General features: G+C 39.1%; 1 protein-coding gene across 16 annotated transcripts in view; it reads right to left on the bottom strand.

Moving 5' to 3' along the window:
• The window catches only part of LRRFIP2 (LRR binding FLII interacting protein 2), a 104,631-nt gene that overhangs the window by 68,210 nt on the left and 15,432 nt on the right, over positions 1–20,989 (bottom strand). For all 16 annotated transcript variants that reach the window (XM_037070696.1, XM_037070694.1, XM_037070698.1 and 13 more), the window contains exon 2: positions 15,264–15,409. In XM_037070696.1, the coding sequence (XP_036926591.1) occupies positions 15,264–15,353 (90 nt within the window). In that variant the 5' untranslated portion in view covers positions 15,354–15,409. The remainder of the gene's footprint in view (positions 1–15,263; positions 15,410–20,989) is intronic.

Raw genomic sequence — 20,989 nt, forward strand, 5'->3', positions numbered from 1 at the left:
ATGGTAAAACCTGTTATGTACATTTTACTACTTCTAGGAACTGGAAACTGAGACTCAAAAGTTACCTGTGAAGTCAAGTAGTTCATAGGAACAGGCCTCTAAAACTGATTCTGATCACTACACTTTCACATATTAGGTGCGTTAAAGCAGATTAAAGAAAATAATATCCAATTAGGTAGATATAAAAATGTATTATTCCTAGGGCAGTGAAAATGGTAACACAAAAAGTAAAGATATATTTGGATAGAATTAAATTCATTTGTCACTAAATACTTGGGGCGAATGGGAAGCAAAAAAAGACAGCAAAAATTGTGGGGCTTTGATCACATCTGAAAAAATGCTTTAGGTTGTGTTAACTCTTAAACCCTCTAAATTGTATAATGTCCACTTTATCACTGAACTAATCATTAGAAACTGTATAATGATTGATCAGTGAGAAAGAACTTCTAGGAAGGAATGAGGATTGATTACGTAGTACAGATGGGAGTACTTCTACATTAGGGACTTTTCCTTCATTGTCGGAGTTTTATATTTATGCTTTGGAATTTGAGAAAACAAAAGCAAATGGGATGCAATAAAAGACAACTCCATTTTAAAATAAGCAAAGGAACGAATAAACATTTCTCCAAAGAAGATATACAAATGGGCTATGAGCACATAAAAGATACTTAACATCATTAGTCATCAGGAAAATATAAACCAAAACCACACTGAGATACCACTTCACACCCACTAAATGGCTAATATTCAGAATAAAATAACCAAAAATAACCTGTTGTCAAGGATGTAGAGAAACCAGAACCTTCATACACTGCGGGTAGAAATGTGAAATGCTGCAGCCTCTACTGAAAACAGCTTAGCAGTTCCTCAAAACATTCAACACAGATAATAACACCCAGCACCCACCTCTAGATAAGTACCTAAGAGAAGAGAGAACACAGTGCAGCACAAAATCTTGTACATGAACATTCATCAGCAGCATTATTCATTAACAAGCCTAAAAAACGGACACAACCCAAATGTTCATCAACTAACAAATGGATGAACAGAATGTGGTGTTATCCATGCAACAGACTAGTCAGCCATAAAAGGAAATACTGATAAGTGGCTACAGCGTAGGCAGCCTTGAAAGCATTACGCTAAGTGACAGAAGCCAGACACAGAAGGACACATCTTGCATAATTCCATTTATACAAAACGTGCAGAACTGACAAAGCTCAGGCAAGGGGAAGATGGAGAGTGACTGCTTATTGTTATGGGGTTTCTTTTTGCTGACAAAATGTTCTGAAATTTTAGAAAGTGGTTAGTGTTGCACATCCTCGCAAATATATTAAACATCACTGAAATTGTATACTTTAAAATAATTAATTTTATGCAATGTAAATTATATCTCAATTTAAAAATTTTTTCATAGGTGATACTGGGTATATAAAAATATAATGTCTATGATAAACTAATAGTAAAATATGTAAAATTTCAATACATAAAATTCAATATATAAAACAGGAGAAAAGGAATCTAATGATCTAGTAAGTATGAAAAACGTCAGCTTAATTAAACATTTTTAAGTCAGTCTTTAGTAGTATACATTATGAATTTCCAACAAAAGGATAAAATAACAAGGCATTTCTCAGACTTACATGACACCACTACCAAATAAACCCTAAGAAATTCTTCAAGGATCATGCTCCAAGGAACACATGTGGGAAATAATGATTAAAATTATCGCAGTGTATCAGAATCCAATTCAAACTGTACTAATTCTGTTAAGGTGTAACCTTACCTCTAAACTTCACATTCATAAAATTAAATAATGTTATCAAAATAACCTCACAATTAAAACCTAAACTTTCAAAATAACATGGAAGATGCGGCCTTACACTAACATATCCTATTTTGCCGTGTATAACACACTCCCACATGTAATATGCACCCATGTTTTTGGCTCAAAATTTCAGGAAAAAAACTTTTGTTTTAATTTGTTAATTCAATATTTTATGTATTTATATTTAGAAAAAAATGATTATGGTATTCCAGGGTATTATTTTGCATACAGATATCATTATTGCTTTCTAAAGTTAGAGTTTTAATGTGTAAACATAAATAAAAGAATTAACATTTATATAGATGTGGAATTAGTACTACCCATGTGTAATGTACATTCTTATTTTTCTCCTCAAAAATTTGGGCAAAAAAGTGCACGTTATACATGGCCAAATACATACATTTTTGGCACAAAATACGTGTAATTACCATTTTTTGAGCACTTACTTATTAGCAAGGCTAGGTGCTTATTTTCCTCTAATCCACAAAGTAACTCCTTGAGATACAATAAGGTTCTGTAATTTGCCCAAAAATTGCTGGCCAGCAAGTGAGAGTCATGCCCTAAGAATCTGACCTCAGTTAATGCTCTTCCCCACGTGGCCACACTGTATCTTTGAAATATAGTTTATTTATTTATTTTCAGAGAGAGGGGAAGGGAAAGAGAGAGGGAGAGAAATATCAATGTGTGGTTGCCTCTCATGTGTCCCCCATCAGGAACTGGCCTGCAACCCAGGCATGTGTCCTGACTGGGAATTGAACCGTGATCCTTTGCTTCACAGGCCCGCGCTCAATCCACTGAGCTACACCAGCCAGGGCCACACTGTATCTTTGAACTCCAATTGTAAGAGCATATCCTCAGACAAATAATACAAGTTTACTTTGGACAAATTACCCTAGGATTTTCAATTTAGCACAGATTATTTCTTTTCTGCGAAACTGTACCACTCTGGTTCTTTATTTCTTCGGCCATGACTTTACCCCAAATGTAGATAATCCTCTTCTTTGCTGCACACAGACCTTGCTTTCACCTTTTTACTCCACATTTTAAATTATCAGTCAATGAGAATGACTCAAATCCAACATCTCAAACTCTGACCAAAATCAAAACCTACATTTCTGTCTAGTGGGTGAATGAAAGCAACCTCACATTCCCCCAATGAATAGGGCTTGCTTCCCCATTTTCCAATCTACAGAAATGAAACCCTTGTTCAAAACCCAAGCTCTCAGGGCCTCCTACTACCTAACCAAACTTCCTTTACAGTACTCCTAAAATCCAACGTTTCTTTTCCACTCCAAAAGACTCTCTCCTCCAAATGGGCTCTTACCACTTTCACCTAGAATACTTTGTTTCCTAATTCTAACTTCACTTTCTCCATTTCAACTCTCCCCCAACCCTTGCTATTCCATCCTATGCACTGTTGAACTAACCTGCCTTCGACACCAAGAAACAAGTGAGATAAAACACCCTAAAATAAAATATGACTAGCCATGATATATTTTATGATGCCTAATACACAAAAGCATCCTTATGCTTTCTGAATTTTAAATATGGATTCTGTTGCTGCTTTGGTTAAATAAACACAAAAGAATAGGCCAAAATAAACGTTGCTGTAGCTCCCAGTGGTAGGCCAAATCAAAAACTCAGCTAAGGCCCATCCTATTATAAATCTTTCATCTGTCCAGTAGGTGTACAGGTAAGGCAGGATCTATCTAATCCACGGGACAGTGCTTACTATTCCCTTGGAATATCATCCACAAGTCGAATTTCATTTGGGACTATTATTTGGAAAAAAAGGTTATGTTTACTTTTTAATTTTTTAAAAGATTTTATTTGTTTATTTTTAGAGAGAACAGAGGGAGAAAAAGAGGGAGAGAAACATCTGTGTGAAAGAGATACATCTATCAGTTGCCTCTCACATGCCCCCAACTGGGGACCTGGCCTGCAAACGAGGCATATGCCCAGACTGGGAATCGAACCTGCAGCCTTCTGGTTCACAGGCCGGCACTCAATCCACTGAGCCACAACAGCCCAAGCTGTTCATTTTTTTTTTAAAGTTTGATTCCATTATCCTAAGATTCAAAGCCAGAGAATTAATTTTAAGTTACATAACAATATAAGTGATACTGTTATTTAACTTAGAAAACTCCATCCTCCCCAGAGACTTTGCCCCAAGTATCTGATCTCTCTTCTGTCTCCATTTCCTCCCTCTATTGGTTTGTTCTTCTCATGACAAGTAGGTTCAAAGACCCTCCCACCATTTTTTTTAATTGATGAAGTTTTACAATTCCTTGCCAAAAACTGTAAGTGCTTATTTTCTTATGTCTCCACAGTTGATGCCCTTAAGCAGAGTCTCTCCCATCTCTAAACAACAAACAAAAAATTCCATCCTGGTTAAATATTACCTTGTCTTCTCTTCATAGCCAACTTTTCTAGCACCTCCTACCTCACTTCCCATTCTCATCAAAGCATTCTAGCTTCTGCCTAAATCACTTTACTGAAACTGCTCATGCAGAAGTCACTAATGAGCTCTAACTACCAAACCCAGCAAAATTACTCTCATCTCACATGTCCTTTTTGGACTTCTAACATCACTGACCACTCAATTCCTACTTAAAAATATCACCTCTTGGCTTTCTGCAACACCAGTCTCCCCTGGTTTCCCTTCTGACTCTCTAACCTCTTCCTCGAATCACTCACGGGTTCATTTTTCTCTGGTTAGCTCCTGCAATTTTAACATAACCAAAGCTTCCAGGCTTGATCTTGCCTTTTTCACTCGATGTGCCCTCCCTATTCCCAGCACTGGCAGTCTGCACATCTTTATGTCCTACCCAGACTTTTCTCCACAGTCCTATTCCAACTGGCTCTTAAACACCAGGGCTGAGTTTCCCACGCCCCAACCTCTCTCCATCCACACTGAGCTATTATTCTGGCAGTTTCTCACATGGTTCTAGCTGTTTCACACCCCTGTGCCTATAGAGTGCTTAGGAAACAATACACAAAAACTCATAAAACAACTGAGATAGGTATTAGAACTTTTAGAACACGGACAGGAAGGATATCTTACTATTTTATTAAAGTGGCCCCTGTTGTGATGGGTAGAGAGGCCTGGGGTAGGTAGACAGTGAAACAAAGGGCCCTAAAGTTGGTTTGTAACATCTTCTTTCCCCTTCCTGCCTACCTGTCTTTTTGAAGAAAACATCAGAATCAACTGTCACAAAATGTTGACATCAGCTAATGCCGGGTGGTGGACTCATAGGTACTTATTACCAAAACTGTTTGGCATTTAATATTTTCCAGAAAGAGCAATACATGAAAATGCACACTCAAATGTCTTTATAAGAAGGAAACCTCTAGTTTTAAAATGTTTGCCCTACTGTGACCACGTGACAGCGTTACAGAGAGACATATCACATTTTCATATTTCGACAGAAACATACTGAACGGAACTGAGTCTGGAGTTGCCAGCCTGCGTGTACACACACACCAGAAACCCATGCAACTGGCGCGAGTGACAGAGAGGGGGGTGACCTGGACCTTGACAGACTCTGCTTTCACTTCAGCTGATCTGGAATAAAAGATTCTAGGGAAGTAAAACATTCAAGGCAAATGACTAATTTAAGTAGCTAAGACTCAGAATTTACTGTTTAATTTTGTTTATTCTTCCATGGCACTCATGCCCAAAGCACCCTGAAAGACAAATTAAGAGACATAATATTTATTGTGTTGCTATGGTTTCCACACTAACAAACAAAAATCATCACTCAATATCCTAGCAACATCCCTTTAGTAGAAAATCTTAGGTATCATTTCCCTTCATTCTTACAATGTAATTATGTTGAACTACCTTTCTTAAAGCTTTTGATAGGTTAAGACCAAACACTGAAATTTTTCTGAGCATAAGCACCAACATGTATTAAGATAAAACTGAGGAATTTTTAACCCATTTTCTTCTGATGTCAAATGACTATATCTGCCTTTTATTCAAACACCTTTTCATAGCAAAATATTCTTTTGGCATGAGTGAGGAAACTTAAGATTGCAGATTCTATTACTGAGATCTAAAAAGACAGAACAAGAAAACAAACTCTGAATCTGTGATGACACCTCCAACCACAGCAGAAAAGGTGAACTGGTTTGAGCAGCTGTCCTGGGATGAAAAGGTGTTGCCAGTATTATCTTCACATCTAGGTTAGTGATATTGTGCTACTAGAATTTTTTAAATCCAAATTCTTGTAAGTCACAGGAATGGTGAAGATTACAGCAGCGATTATACCAAATATTTTTTCAGTATCACTGATACAAAACTAAGTCTTAGGGTTCAATAATCCTCCCTTAATTCTGGTTAGAGGGGCAAATCAAGGAACAGAGAGAGACTGAGAATGACACTGGCCATCACAGAGCCAGGGCCAGGCTGGGCGTGGGGCGAGGGGCAGGCCCGGAAGAGTGCTGCCCCAGCCACAGCCCCTCTGCCTTGGTTCCAGCAAGTAAACGGGGGAAGAAAATGGAGAGAGGCCTGGCCTTGATGGCAACTGGCGGAAACCACGCACTGATGCCAACAGAAGAAATCCCAGATGACTACAGAACGACTTGGACTTACTCTTCCAAAGGATCTAATAAAAGAGGTACGAGAGATTATTTAGATTTTTTTTTAAACTGGGGAGAAATGGAAAGAAACACATTCACTTTTTATCATTCTAAAAAAATAACTCAAGATTTCATAATCTTTTATAAATTTTCATGTACCATCACTGAACAGTTAAAGGTGTTTTATGCCCTGACCAGTGTGGTTCAGTTAGTTGAAGCACTGTCCCACATACTAATAGGCTGTGGGTTTGACTCTCGGTCAGGGCATATACTAGGTTGCAGGTTCCAGGTGAATACAGAGGCAACCAATTGGTGCTTCTCTTGCACATCAATGATTTTCTCTCTCTCTCTCTCTCCCACTTTCTCTCTCAAGTCAATACATATATCCTTGGGTGAGGACTAAAGACATTTTTTTTGTTTGGTTGTTTTGAAAAGATATTATTTATGTATTTTTAGAGAAAGGAGAAGTGAGGGAGAAAGACAGGGAGCAAAACATCAATGTGTCGTTGCCTCTTGTGCACCCCCAACTGGGAACCCAGCCTGCAACCCAGGCATGTGCCCTGACTGGGAATTGAACCAGCAGCCTTTCAGTTTGTGAGACAATGCCCAACCCATTGAACTACACCAATAGACAAAAAAAGTTATTTAAAATAAGAGTAATTCTGCCTCCTATGAAGTTACTTTTTCAGACAAATTCCATTTGCACAGGACGATCTGAACCAAACATATAATAATCAAAAAAGTGTCAGAATTAAGAAAGACTTGAGACTTGACTTTGAAATCTTAGATCTCTTTAAGGCTCAGCCTGAGGAGTGATTCCCTTCAACTCCATACTTCCTCCCTAGACAATCTCACCCACACCCTTGATTTAAATTACCTTCTACCTGCCAACAAGTCTCAAAGGTTATCTTCAGCCAAGCCCTCTCCCTTGACTCCTCAGTCTATATCCCCAAACTAACTCTTCAAAGTCTCCACTTTGGGGCCTCGCGGGCACCTGAACACATGCCAACACAAATTCACGGCCTTCCTCCCCACCCCTCCTCCCCACTCTACCTACCCAGATGCACAAGCCAAACCGAGCCAGGGTGAGGATTAAATGCATTTAACGTACTTAGAGCAGTGCCTGGTACATAGCAAGAGCTCAGTAATGTTAGGTGTTATTTCTGTTAATCTTTGGATTCTCAATGCTCTTTCAGCCTCAAAAGCTTGTCAGTCTTCTGACTGGAAAGCTCTTCCCAACATCTGACAGCTCTCTTTCCCCTGAAGATTCCACTCATTCTTCAAAACTCAGGGGAAAGGGCGCTTCCTCAGGGAAGCCTTCCCCTGCCGTATACTCTGTAATGAAACCATTTACTGTTTACTCAAAGCACTTAACACAGCTGTAAATAAATACAGTATCATGTTCCCTAATTCTAAGAATGCCACTAATTATGACACACACTGACAATCACAGCTTTCAATTTCAGAAAAGAAATCACCATACTAAATGTAAACACTAATTTTGAAAGACAAGAGGAACTGAAAACTGAAAAACTAGTGCATTACGTACTTACTTGCTTAGTGTCTATTGTCTTCTCTAGAATCTAAGCCGCACAAGGGAAATGACCATGCTATTTCCTGCCCATTCTGTATCCTCTGTACCTGACACATCTGTGAAGAGCAGATGCTCGATAAATACTCACTGAACGAATGACATTCAAAAGGCATGTTTTGTTAAAACTCCATTCCCAAATGAAAGATGGCATTAGTGCTCTTAATTATTGCTGATTATGATAATTCTTTGCATTTTTAAAAGCTGCTATCCTTTCAATAAGTTTTTTATCCTTACCTTGCCATGACCTAAAAATGAACACATTATTCAAATAAAAAGAAACAAAATAACTATGAGATCATCAGCTCTATCAAGTGATTACAATTATCATTCCATTAAACAATAATAATGGACAGTATCTTTTTCTTTTCTTATGAAAAGGAAATTATTTATTCAAAAGTTATACATGTTCAGAATAATGGCAGAATTCTGTTTCTAAGTCCTGAAGTCCCTTAAAACAAATCAACCACAGACACACACAGTCCTCCCACCCATCGGGACAGTATCTTCGAAACTAAGCACAATTCTTCTCTTTGCATCCTTCTCAGGCTGCTAGTCCATAACCACAAACCACACATTTTCGCTTCTCATTACTAGATGCCTAGAGTGGCTATTACCTCTTTAGACAACAAATGAAATCTAATCAAGTGTCCATTAATAAATAAATGGATAAACAAGATGCAGGACATATATACAGTGAATTATTATTCAGCCATTTAAAGGAATGAAGTCATTTAAAAGGGGTGGGGGGAGGCAAGAAATTCTGATACATGCTTGAATGTGGATAGACCTTGAAGACATGATGCTAAATGAAGTAAGCCAGACCAAAAAAAAAAAAACCATAAAACAAATACTGTAAAATTCCACATATGTGAATTAGCTAGAATAGTCAAGTGCAAGAGACATAAAGTAGATTAAAAGTTACCAGGGGCTGGGAAAGGGAAGTGGGAAGTTATTGCTTAATGGTAACATAATATCTGTGTGGGGTAATGAAAAGATTTTAGAAATAGTGGTGATGGTTACACAACAGAGTGAATGTAATTAATGCCACTACACTGTAGAATTCAAAATGGTTAAAATAGCAAATTTTGTTATACATATTTTAACAAATTTCAAAAATTAATAATGTAACAGACCAAAAACCATTGGTATATTTGAATTACATACTTCAAATGGGTAAATTATGTTACGTGAATTATATCTCAATAAAGCTATTCTAAAAAATGAAATGCCAAAGTTCTAGTGGTCACAAATGTTAACCAGCCGTAGGGCTTCCTTTCTTCCTTATTCTCACAAGTAGGTTTAAGCACTGAATATGCACACATGTAAATTCTGCTCAACATAAAAGTCTCTGAACACTATTTGCTGGATTCCAATGTCTGTAAAAGATGATCAATTTCTATGCCTGTCAGTGTGATTCTTTAGATTTAAGAGAACTGCACTATGAGCATGAATTTTCTTTGGAACCTGGACCTTGAAAGAAATCACAGAATTTTAGAGCTGAAAGGACTTTCAGATCATCAGGTCGAAAATTAAGCAAAAGAGAGCCCAGATGGTTACAGAGTGACTGGAAGTTACATTCACCTCTGCCCAAGGCCAAAATGGAATTATAAATAAAATACAGAACAATCAACCTTAATAACCAACTGAAGACTAGCTGAACAGAAGTCTTACAAGCAAGGATTTACAGAAGCTACATCAAGCCTGGTAGGAAGGACAGAGACATGAAAAGGCTGGCCCCGCCCCCACAGGCAGCAGCTAAGAATCTGGAAGGATTCCTCAGCTGCAGAGGTTCCCCTTAGGAGCAAGGGGTCTCAACTGTAGAGGAAGAGGAACTCACACAACATCTGGCTGTGAAAATCCACAAGGATTCTGTCAGTCAGGGAGAGAGACAAGAGTCAGCTAGAGACCCAGGCACCCTCTTACAGGGCCAGTTCACAAAATCGCGTTTGCAGCCTCTCACCCTGGTCTCCAGCAGAGGGAGGCCAATGTGGGGTAGAGCCACAGGAGGACAGACTGGAGTTTGTGGCTCCAGAAAGAGAGCTGAATGGACAACTGGCAGGATCATTGTGCTGAGTCCTTCTCCCACACCACAGCCACCGTTTCTTTTGGGTGGAGCACCCCCTTCCACATGGCATCGGCCTGGGGCACAGGTGGCAAACACAAGGCCCGAGGGCCAAATCCACCCCCCCACCTTGTTTTATTTGGCCCAGGACCTTATTTCTACACGGGCTGAGTTCCCACTTAACTGTTAAGGAGTAGTTACATTTATACAGTCCTAAAATTACATTTGACCCTTCAAAGACAACTGGGAGGCTGATGTGGCCCCCGGTGAAAATGAGTTTGACACCCCTGGCCTAGGGGAACGCAACAGCCCAATCCTCCAGACTCCATGGCAACCGATCCTGTGGAACTCACACCCTGCCAAGGAGTTGACTGCCTGGGCCCAGGGTGTAGGAGTCCAGAGGGACTCAGAGGATGTCAGTGACTCAGTTGTGTGGCTCTAAGGTGGGGACCATTTCCCCCACCTTGCCGTGAGCCTGACGAGCACCGCTCCCACACAAAGACCCAGCAGACCCACCCTCCCAACTCCTGGCAGACCAGCCTGCCAAGATGAAGCATTTTAGGAGGTTCAGGTAGAAACCAGGACAGACTCAGCTGTATGACTCTGGGGCAAGGGTCTTTCCCCCCAACTTCCCACAGGCCCAACCAGTGCCTCCCACTCATCCCAGATCCTCTAGCCCCACCCTCCAGGGTCCCTGAAGCTCTTCCCTGCCCAGCTTGGATTCCCCAAGAGGCCCAGGCACTATCTGGGACAGACTGAGCTGTATGGCTCTAGAAGAAGGCCATTTTCCCTCAACGATTCCACCAAAAACTCCTGGAACTGATAAATAAATTAAGTACAATAGCAGGACACAAAAATAAATGTCCAGAACTAGAGTGCATTTTTATACATTAATAATGAACTATCAGAAAGGGAAATTAAGAAAATAATCGTATTTACAACTGCATTATAAAAAAAAAAACAGCCTACCAATAAACTTACCCGAGGACATAAAACACATAGCTACTCAGAAAATTTTAAGACACTGATGAAAGTAACTGAAAAACATACAAATAAGTGGAAGCATATACCATGTTCATGGATAGGAAGAATTAACATAAATAAAATGTCTATACTACCAAAGTAATCTTTAGATTCAACATAATTCCTATCAAGATTCCAACGGAATATTCACAGATCTAGAATAAATATTCCAAAAATTTTATGGAACCACAAAAGACCCCCAATGGCTACTGCAATCTTGAACAAAGTTGGATGAATCAAACTACTTGATATCAAGCTATACTACGAGGCCATGATAATCCAAACAGCAATGTACCAGCATAAAAACATGTATGTAGATCAATGCAACAGAACAGAGAGCCCAGAAATAAACCCATGCCTAGATGGTCAATATTTGACAAAGGAGGCAAGAACATACAATGGGTAAAAACAGTCTCTTCAATAAATGGTGTTGGGAAAACTGGACACATGCAAAAAAAAAATGAAACTAGACACCTTCTTCCACCAAGCAGAAAAATAAATGCAAATGGTTAAAGACTTAAATGTAAGACTTGATACCATAAAAATCTTAGAAGAAACACAGGCAGTAGTATCTCAGATATTTCTCTTAGTAATATTTTCTGATATATCTCCCCAGGCAAGAAAAACAAAAGAAAAAGTAAACAAATGTGCATACTAAACAGTTTTGCACAGCAAAGAATATCATCAATAAAATAAAAAGACAACCCACTGAACGAGAGAACATATTCGCCAATGATACATCTGATATCAGTTTAATAACCAAAATTTATAAAGAACTCATACAACTTAATAGCAAAACAAACAAACAACCCAATTTTTAAAAATGGGGCAAGGTTCTAAACAGGCGTTCTCCAAAGAAGACATATAGATGACCAATAGACATATGAAAAGATGCTTAAAGTCACTAAACTAATCACTAGAGAAATGCAAATTAAAACCACAATGAGATATCACTTCACATCTGTCAGAATTGCTATCATCAACAAATCAAAAACAACGGTGTCTCGAGGATGTGCAGAAAGGGGGACCCTCATGCACTGTTCGTGGGGGTGGAGACTGGTGCAGCCACTATGGAAAACAGTGTGGCATTCCTCAAAAAATTAAAAATAGAAATGCCTATGACCCAGCGATTCCACTTCTGGGTATTATGTGAAGGAACCCAAAACACTAAATTGAAAGAATATACGCCCCCCTCCATGTTCATTACAGTGTTATTCACAATAGCCAAGCTATGGAAGCAGCCCAAGCGTCCACCAACAGATGAGTGGAGAAAAAAGCTGTGGTGATACTTGCAATGGGATAGTGCTAGGCCATTTAAAAGAACAAAATCTTACCATCTGCAACAACGTGGATGGGCCTAGAGGTTATTATGCTAAGGGAAGTAAGTCAGTCAGTGAAAGACAAATACCACACAATTTCACTTACCTGTAGAATCTAAGGAACAATATAAACAACAAACAATACAGACACAGACACAGTGAACAGACTGATGGCTGCCAGAAAGGAGGGGGTTGTGGGACTGGGTGAAAAAGGTGAAGGGATTGAGAAGTACAGATTGGAAGTTATAAATAGTCCTGGGGATGTGAAGTACAGCATAGGGAATGCAGTCAGTAATAATGTAATAACTGTGTATGGTTCAGTTATTAAATAAGAAAAAGCCATAAAACTTCTGGAAGAAAATAAAAGCAGTAAGCTCCCTGATACCGAACTTGGTGATGGTTTTTTGGATTTGACACCAAAAGCAAAAACAAAAAAGTAGACTACATCAAACTAAAAAGCTTCTGCACAGCACAGGAAAGCACCAACAAAATGAAAAGGCAATCTATGGAATGGGAGAAAATATTTGCAAATCATATATACACCTGATAAGGGGTTACCATCCAAAATATATAAAGAACTCATATAACTCAGAAAACAAACAATCCAATTACAAACTGGGCAAGGGATCTGAATAAACATTTTTCCAAAGACGACATACTGACAGCCAACAGAGATCCACGGAAAGGTGGTCAACATCACTGATGACCAGGAAAATGAGAATCAAAACCATAATGAGGTATCATCACCGCACACCTTGTAGAACTACTGGGAGCAACTGGTGAAATTAAAAATTGGTGCAGCCACTATGGAAAACAGTATACAGGTTCCTCAAATAATTACAAATAGAACTCCCTGGCCAGGTCGCATACGAAAGGCAACGGGCCGGTGTTTCTCTCACATCCATGTTCTTTTCCCACCCCTTTTCTCCCCCACCCCTCTCTAAAATCAAATCCTTGAGTGAGGAATAAATGAACAAATGACTGAATGAAAGAAAGAAAAGAAAATATAATGGAACTCCCCTATGTCCAGCAATTTCATTCCTGAGTATTTATCTGATGAAAACAAAAACACTAACTTGAAAAGATACATACACCCCCATGTTCACTGCAGCATTATTTACAATAGCCAAGATATAGAAACAACCTTTTTGACATTTATCTCTCAGCTTCATCTGTTTCCTCATCTGTGAATAAGGCTAATAATAATACCTATCTTACCTAACTCATAAGGTTATTATCAGAACTAAGATATGAAACTTCTTTCAAAACCATGAAAAATTATATAAAACCAAGGTATTAATGAAGGAGTCAGACGTTACTCAGAAACAGTATAGCAGAGTGAGTAATGAAACGCTCAGTTTTTGGAGCCAGAGTGCATCTGTCTGAATCTGAGCTCTGCTATTTCCCAGCCTTGTGACCTTAAGGAAGTTACTCAAGTTTTCTGTGCAATGGTTTCTTCATCTGTAAAATGAAGATAATAATAAAACCAACCTCAGGTTTTTGTGAGGATTAAATTAATTAATGCATTTTAAATACTCAAAATAGTGTTTGTCACATAGTAAGTACTTAAGTGTCAGGTGTTAGAATGCTACTCAATTTTGTAAATAAAGCAACATACCCTAAAAAAAGGATTCATATATTAATGACAGTACAAAAAGAGCCTAGAAGGTACCGGTATTCTCTCCCCTTACAGAAATCTGGGTATAGCCCTCCAATTTTGGAAGTAAACATTTTGAGTATTTTCGATTTTCAACTAAAACTATGTGGCTCCCAAAATACTTCACTCATGCAAATTCTTAATATTGTTGTAAAGTAACAGCTATTTTATTTCATTTTAAATATCCTTTACCTTTTTATCTAAAAATATCTCACTGTTTGAATTTTGTTAAAGCAATGTAAGTTTTGACATCAGTTTTTAGATTGCTTTCTTTGCCTCAAATATCCTACAAAATTTGACTTCTAACTCAAAAGCTAATTGAGTAGTTTACAAAAGGAAAAATGTAACAATGAGCTGGTCTGAAAAAGACTGTAATACATCAAAAGGAAACAGCACTAGTTCTAAATGAATTATTTACTAAGAATAACAAAGAGGAAATGATGAGAGAATAGTTCTCACACACACACAGAAAAAGATTTAATAATACAGTACTGTAAGGAATCCTTGTATCAGACTAGTTTATGGCCAAGTCTGCAGCTACAGATAGAACCTGAAACAAAGTTGGCACCTGACAAAGAAATCACAGCTAGCAATTACCTTCAATTTCCAAGGTGCAACAGGAAATGTTGCCAGTGATTCAACAGGTGACCCCACTTGGCTTTTTTTTTCTTTTTCTGAGTTGTCAACAAACTGAAGCAAAAATGCTCCAGAAGCCCTGTCACTAGCTAAAAGTTAAATAAATTCCAATGCAATATTTAAAAAAACAGCTAAGACACTGAATTTAAGCAGATACCAAACAAGGGCTGTTTCTGTCAACATTTACAACAGTGCCTCCTGGAATATATTAACTGCATATAGCCCACTGAGCATCTGTAATACAGCTACCATATCTTCATAATTCCAACTACCTTAAATTTCAATGCCAAAGATTAATTATAAATTTCAATATGTTAGGACAAATACCTGAAACTCAAATAATCCACAAAAATAAAATGAAAAATTAGTTTTAAATGAGTTGAACAGATATCCAAGTAAAGAGATGGCAACTATATTTTATTCTAATACAGTATTTGAGAAGCCAAGCACATGTTATTTGCAGTAAACATTCTGAAACTAGCTCAATGAATGAATGTCTGTGTATCTCTGACCTGAGCATTTTACAACATTCTCATCTGCACATGTCAGTGTTCCACACACACCTCTCTGGCAATGTTACTCAAAGCTTCATCTTCTGCAGAAAATCGGTCTTTCACGGGTGTTCTTTTCCTTCCAGAACCAGGAGTCCCCATCTTGCCTTCTTGATCTTCTTTTAACTCTGAACAATGATTTCAGTCTGTTTCTAGCCCTGAAATTTAAAAAAGAAAACAAAACAATAATTTAGGATGTTTTCCTTTGCGCAGTTTTAATGTTCATTTCTATTATATTCACTTTTAACAGAGAAATTATACTTATGTATGTACATATAAATTTAATCGTCAACTACTTTTTCTCATTTTCAAATTATTCCAATAATTTTTAGAATAAAATTAGTACAAATTTAACTTCCGCCAAGATGGAGGCATAGGTGGAAACACTGTGCCTTCTCCCACAACCAAGCCTGACTACAACAAAAGTTTTGGAGAACTAGGACACACCCAAAGATCAGAAAACGGAATTATACGGAAGTCCGACAGCTACGAACCGTTCAACGGGGACGATAAGAGAGGCGGAGCCAGCAGCGGAGCAGGGTCGGGCAGGACAGATCCCCCCCGACCTAGGCGCTAGGAGCGCGGGCAGCCCAAAGCCAGTCTGGGTGCGGGGCAGACTGACCAAGGTCACACATTCGCGCACAGTGAGATGGACCACGCAGACCCCAGGGGACGAACCCAGTGGTGGAGGGCTGATAGCGGTGGCACACTCGCGTGCAGTGGAACGAAACGCGTGGGCCTGGTGTCGGTGGGGGTCTCGGCAGCAGGCAGCAGAGAGGAGCCATTGTCCCTCTTTGACCCCGCCCCCACATACAACGTCACAACCCAGCAACTGAGTTGCCCTGCTCTGGTGAAAATCTAGGGCTCCGATCCTGCTACTTAACAGGCACGAACAGCCCAAAAGATGGCGCAAGAGGAACTCAAAGTCCCAGAGCCAATAACTCTAAGCGACCGAGAAATTGCCAGCCTTTCAGAAGCACAATTTAAAACACTATTTATCAGGATGCTCACAGAATTGGTAGATTACAGCCACAAATTAGAGGAACATATGAAGGCTAAACTAATTGAAATGAAGGGAGATGTCCAGGAAACCAATAGGGATGGAAAGGAAACTGGGACTCAAATCAATGGAATGGACCAGAAGGAAGAACAAAACATCCCACCAGAAAGGAATGAAGAAATGAGAATTCAAAACAATGAGGAGAGGCTTAGGAACCTCCAGGACATCTTTAAACATTCCAACATCCGGATTATAGGGGTACCAGAAGGGGGAAAGAAACAGCCACGAGTGGAAAACTTATTTGAACAAATAATAAAGGAGAACTTCCCCAGTCTGGCAAAGGAAATAGACTTCCAGGAAATCCAGGAAGCTCAGAGAGTCCCAAAGAAGTTGGACCCAAGAAGGAACACACCAAGGCACATCATAATTACATTAGCCAAGACTAAAATGAAGGAGAGAATCCTAGAAGCAGCAAGAGATAAGGGGACAGTCACCTACAAAGGAGTACCCATCAGACTGTCAGCGGATTTCTCAAAAGAGACCTTACAGGCAAGAAGGGGCTGGAAAGAAGTATTCCAAGTCATGAAATCCAAAGACCTACAGCCAAGATTGCTTTATCCAGCAAAACTTTCATTTAGAATGGAAGGACAGATAAAGTGCTTCTCAGATAAGGTCAAGTTCAAGGAGTTCATCATCACCAAGCCCTTATTATATGAAATGCTAAAGGGACTTATATAAGAAAAAGAAGATGAAAAATATGAACAGTGAAAGGACAGCAAACTCACAGTTATTAACAACCACACCTAAAACAAAAGCAAACCAAGAGGACAGCTAGATCAGGAGTGGAACCATAGAAATGAAGAACACATGGAGGGTTAGAAACAGGGGGGTGGGAGGAGGAGAAGGGGGGAGAAGGCACAGAAAATAGCATAGATGGTAGGTAGAAAATAGATAGGGGAGAGGGTGAGAATAGTGGGGGAAATATAGAACCTAAAGAACTTGAGACACGTGGTTATAAACTAAGGGGGGGAGAATGGTGGGGGAGGGAGTGTGCGGGTGGAGGGGAATGAAGGGGGGGAATAGAACAACTGTAATGGTATAATCAATAAAATATATTTAAAAAAATAAATAGAATCACCAAACCATTAAAAAAAAATTTCTCATGAGAGGATGCACCCAATTTGCATGGCCTTCCTCTCTCCTATACACATTTCTGAGCATTATAGCTCACTTAGCTAAATACCCATTAACTTCAAATTTTTTCCCTAACTGTAACAAAATAAACTAGTAAACCTTCAGTACACTGTGACTCACAAATGAATTCTCAAGTTTGTCCTAAGAGAATAAACTATATATATTAAAACTACAAGTGACTTTAATATGTTGAAATTTACTTGATTCAGTCGAAATAAAAACAGAACCACTCCATCAATCAATCCACTCTTCCCAAACACTTTCTCCAATGAAAATTCCAGCCATTCTCACTTTTCTGGCACCATTTCTTATTTCCCATAGAACTAGCTTGTTATGTTTGTCAGTCAGAATAAAGATTGATGAGTGTCTTTCTCTGCTATAGAAAATATATCTGAATATAAGTAAGAAATGGACTCACTTAAGTGGGAGCAAAAAAAAAATGTCTGAAAGCAGCAGCTGAAAAATCCAAGTGATACAAATCAGGATAATTTCTGAAAAGCACAAAAGAATTTCCTCATTAGTCTCCCACCCGTCTCATCCTCAGCACAACTTCAAAGATCATCCAACACTTACTTAATAGTAACTGTGTACAAATATTAGTCACCTACTGAGAAAAAAGCAGCGTGCAATACAAAGTTCCTTTTCAGATTACAGTGACAATTAGGCTAACATATTGTGGTATCATTCAGTAACTGTCCTTCAGTCAGCTTCCCAAGGACACAATGAAAGACATTTCACAGAAGCAGGACACAAAAACATACGCATTTTCTCATTCTAGACACACAAAAATAATCACAGAAAAAAAAGAAAAGATTTGGCTGAAAGTATAGGCACCAGTAGTTTCACCAGCAGGACAGGATTATGGATGCATTTTTTTTCTTCTTGATTCTCTAAAATTTCAATAGTACTGGGAAAAGATACATGCATTTAAAAAATAATAAAAACACTCAAATCGAAGGCTTAAAGAATAAACTGGCCCCAAGGTGTTTCACACCCCAATCATGCACAATATACTACACAGCTGGGACACACTATCTGAAGCCACTGCTGGTAGGTAGTGGGTATACTTTTGAATATATTTCTTTCTCCTCTCTCCCCAGAATCCATTATACTTCCTTCTCAACTCACACTGCCCTAGACCTTAGACCTGCCAGGGTATCCCTTGCATATAGATTCACACAAAGAATTATCTTTTCTTAAAAATGTCTCAAAACACTGTTTCAACAAGCCTCAGGCTAACCGGTCAGGAGATCAAGACGACAAAAAGGGGAGAGAGGCAGAGGGCGAACAGGAGAAAGAACGGCCTCCTGTCTGTCTTCCTGGTCCCACCTACAGAGGGAACCTAGGGGTTTGTGGCTAACGGGCCAGATCCTGTTACCTTTTTCAACTGCACGAGAGGCACACCAACCATCACCTATTTCAAAAAAACAACCCAGTGCTTTTGAAAGAGTTGTATTATTTACACTCTGTAGGCAAACATCCGACAAGGCTTTCGGCTCCTATGCAACCCATCTTCTAATAACTCCAGAACAGCCATGGGGAAAACCTTAAAAGAAATAAGTAAAATCCCTGGCACAGACAACAGAAAACTAATTTTCAACAAAATGACCAAAGTAAGGGTGTAGACTCGACTATACTACTTCCAGTCTCTGATCGTAAAAGGACTTTCAGTACGTTCTATCCCAAGGAGGGCTCCTCCACAGCACTTGCGGAGGGGCGCNGGGGGGCGGCGGGCGGCGGGGGGGGCGGTATTCTCCCGCAGCTTCTCCTCTGTGGTGCTGACCTCAGCACGCCCAGGACGACCCTGCCTGCATTCTGTCAAGCCCTTCACAGGAGCAATGTCAAGCTGATTCTCTCCAGATGGCTTTGTCATTAAGTACTGGTCTATCTCAGGGAAAGAAGTACCTAGAGAAGGCCGTGGAATACAAGCCTTCCACAATAGACAGATACATCAATAAAGCTCTCTTGTGCAGTGAGCTTCTCATATGACACACTTCTGAAAAGCAGGCATTCTGCCACATTAAGTGGCACTTCAATTAGGAGACTGTTCCCTTTTGTGAGAACAGAATGTGTATGTAACGTCAGCATGTCACATTCTAAATACAGCACACTGAGTAGTGTCTGGATACTGACAGTTGCAGTTCCCTTATATTAAGTATTTCATCATGGAGAACTAAAAACATTGGCATGATAAGTCTTTGCATCAGAGGTGTCATTCCAGATAACACTGGTCTGCACAATAAAACACCTGGTAGTTATTCATAAGCAATTCGCAGTATCTGGAACGGCGCCCGAACTAAAGACTTCGTACGACTACAGTTGTTCCCACTGGACGGGGTTTCTGGTGAGAGGATCTGAGCCCATCTGCCTGCGCCCTGGCCACTTCGTCTACAGAGCAGAACAACTGTCCCAGAGATTCCACATGGTTAACTGGGGCTCCAAGGGGTTACCATAAATGCAACCACCTAATAAACCTATAAAGCACTCCATAAATGTTTCCAGTGTCTTGAATTCACTACCTCTTTCACATATGTAGCTTATGAAATTGACAAAAGGGCAATCCTTGCCTTTCTTCACAATTCTGTACTTTTTTTAATACAGAGGTTAAACACAGTACAGATGTATTTCTTTTTTTTTTAAGATTTTATTTATTTATCTTTAGAGGGGAAGGTAAGGGGAGGGGAGAAAGAGAGAAATATCAATGTATGGTTGCCTCTTTTGAGTCCCCTGCTGGGAACCAGCCTGCAACCCAGGCATGTGCCCTGACTAGGAATCGAACCGCGATTGTATGGTTCACAGGCCGGCGCTCAATCCACTGAGCTACACCAGCCAGGTCACAATTTCGTACTTCTAACTAAACAAAAATATCCTCAAGTTATTTCCTCCAGCAAGCATCATATGATATCATTTGCCATGCTATGAAGTTTTGCTCAAGTATGTAACAATCTTGAAAAAAATGCCTTTAAAAAATAAAAATGCCTATAGTATAATCATTATACTATGCAGCATATTTACATAATAAAATAAAAAGTAAAAAACACTTAAGGTACATTGTAGCATTCAAAGTATATTTTTGAAAGTCTAAATGAATACACAAGTTTGGGAGAATGGCTTTATAATGGGTGTCCGTCACTTGAATTAGAAATAGAAGAGAGTGGTCATTAAATGGTATACTTAACATCTATGCATGCCTTTCTATATAATTTTTACTTCAAAAGAAAAAGACCTCTACACAAATACTGAACTTGGGTCAATGATGCACATTCTGAAATATTGAGGGTTGAGGTGTACTGTTGCCTGCAGCTTTTTTTTCAAATGCATGCCCCCAAATGAAATAGTAGATAGAGGAATGAATATAGGGGATAGCTAGGTGATAAAGTATAATAAAACATAATAACAGTAGAATCTAGATAGCAGGCATATGCATATTCACAGTAGAACTCTATTAACTTTTCTGTATGCTTGAAAGTTTTTATATTAAGTGTTGGCCAAAAATTAGTGAATAAGTAACTGGTTGAGAATGGTAGACAACTAAGTGAACAAA

This window comes from Sturnira hondurensis, unplaced genomic scaffold (genome assembly GCF_014824575.4).
Source record: "Sturnira hondurensis isolate 20B ecotype Veracruz unplaced genomic scaffold, ASM1482457v3 Scaffold0019006, whole genome shotgun sequence".
Taxonomy (NCBI): domain Eukaryota; kingdom Metazoa; phylum Chordata; class Mammalia; order Chiroptera; family Phyllostomidae; genus Sturnira; species Sturnira hondurensis.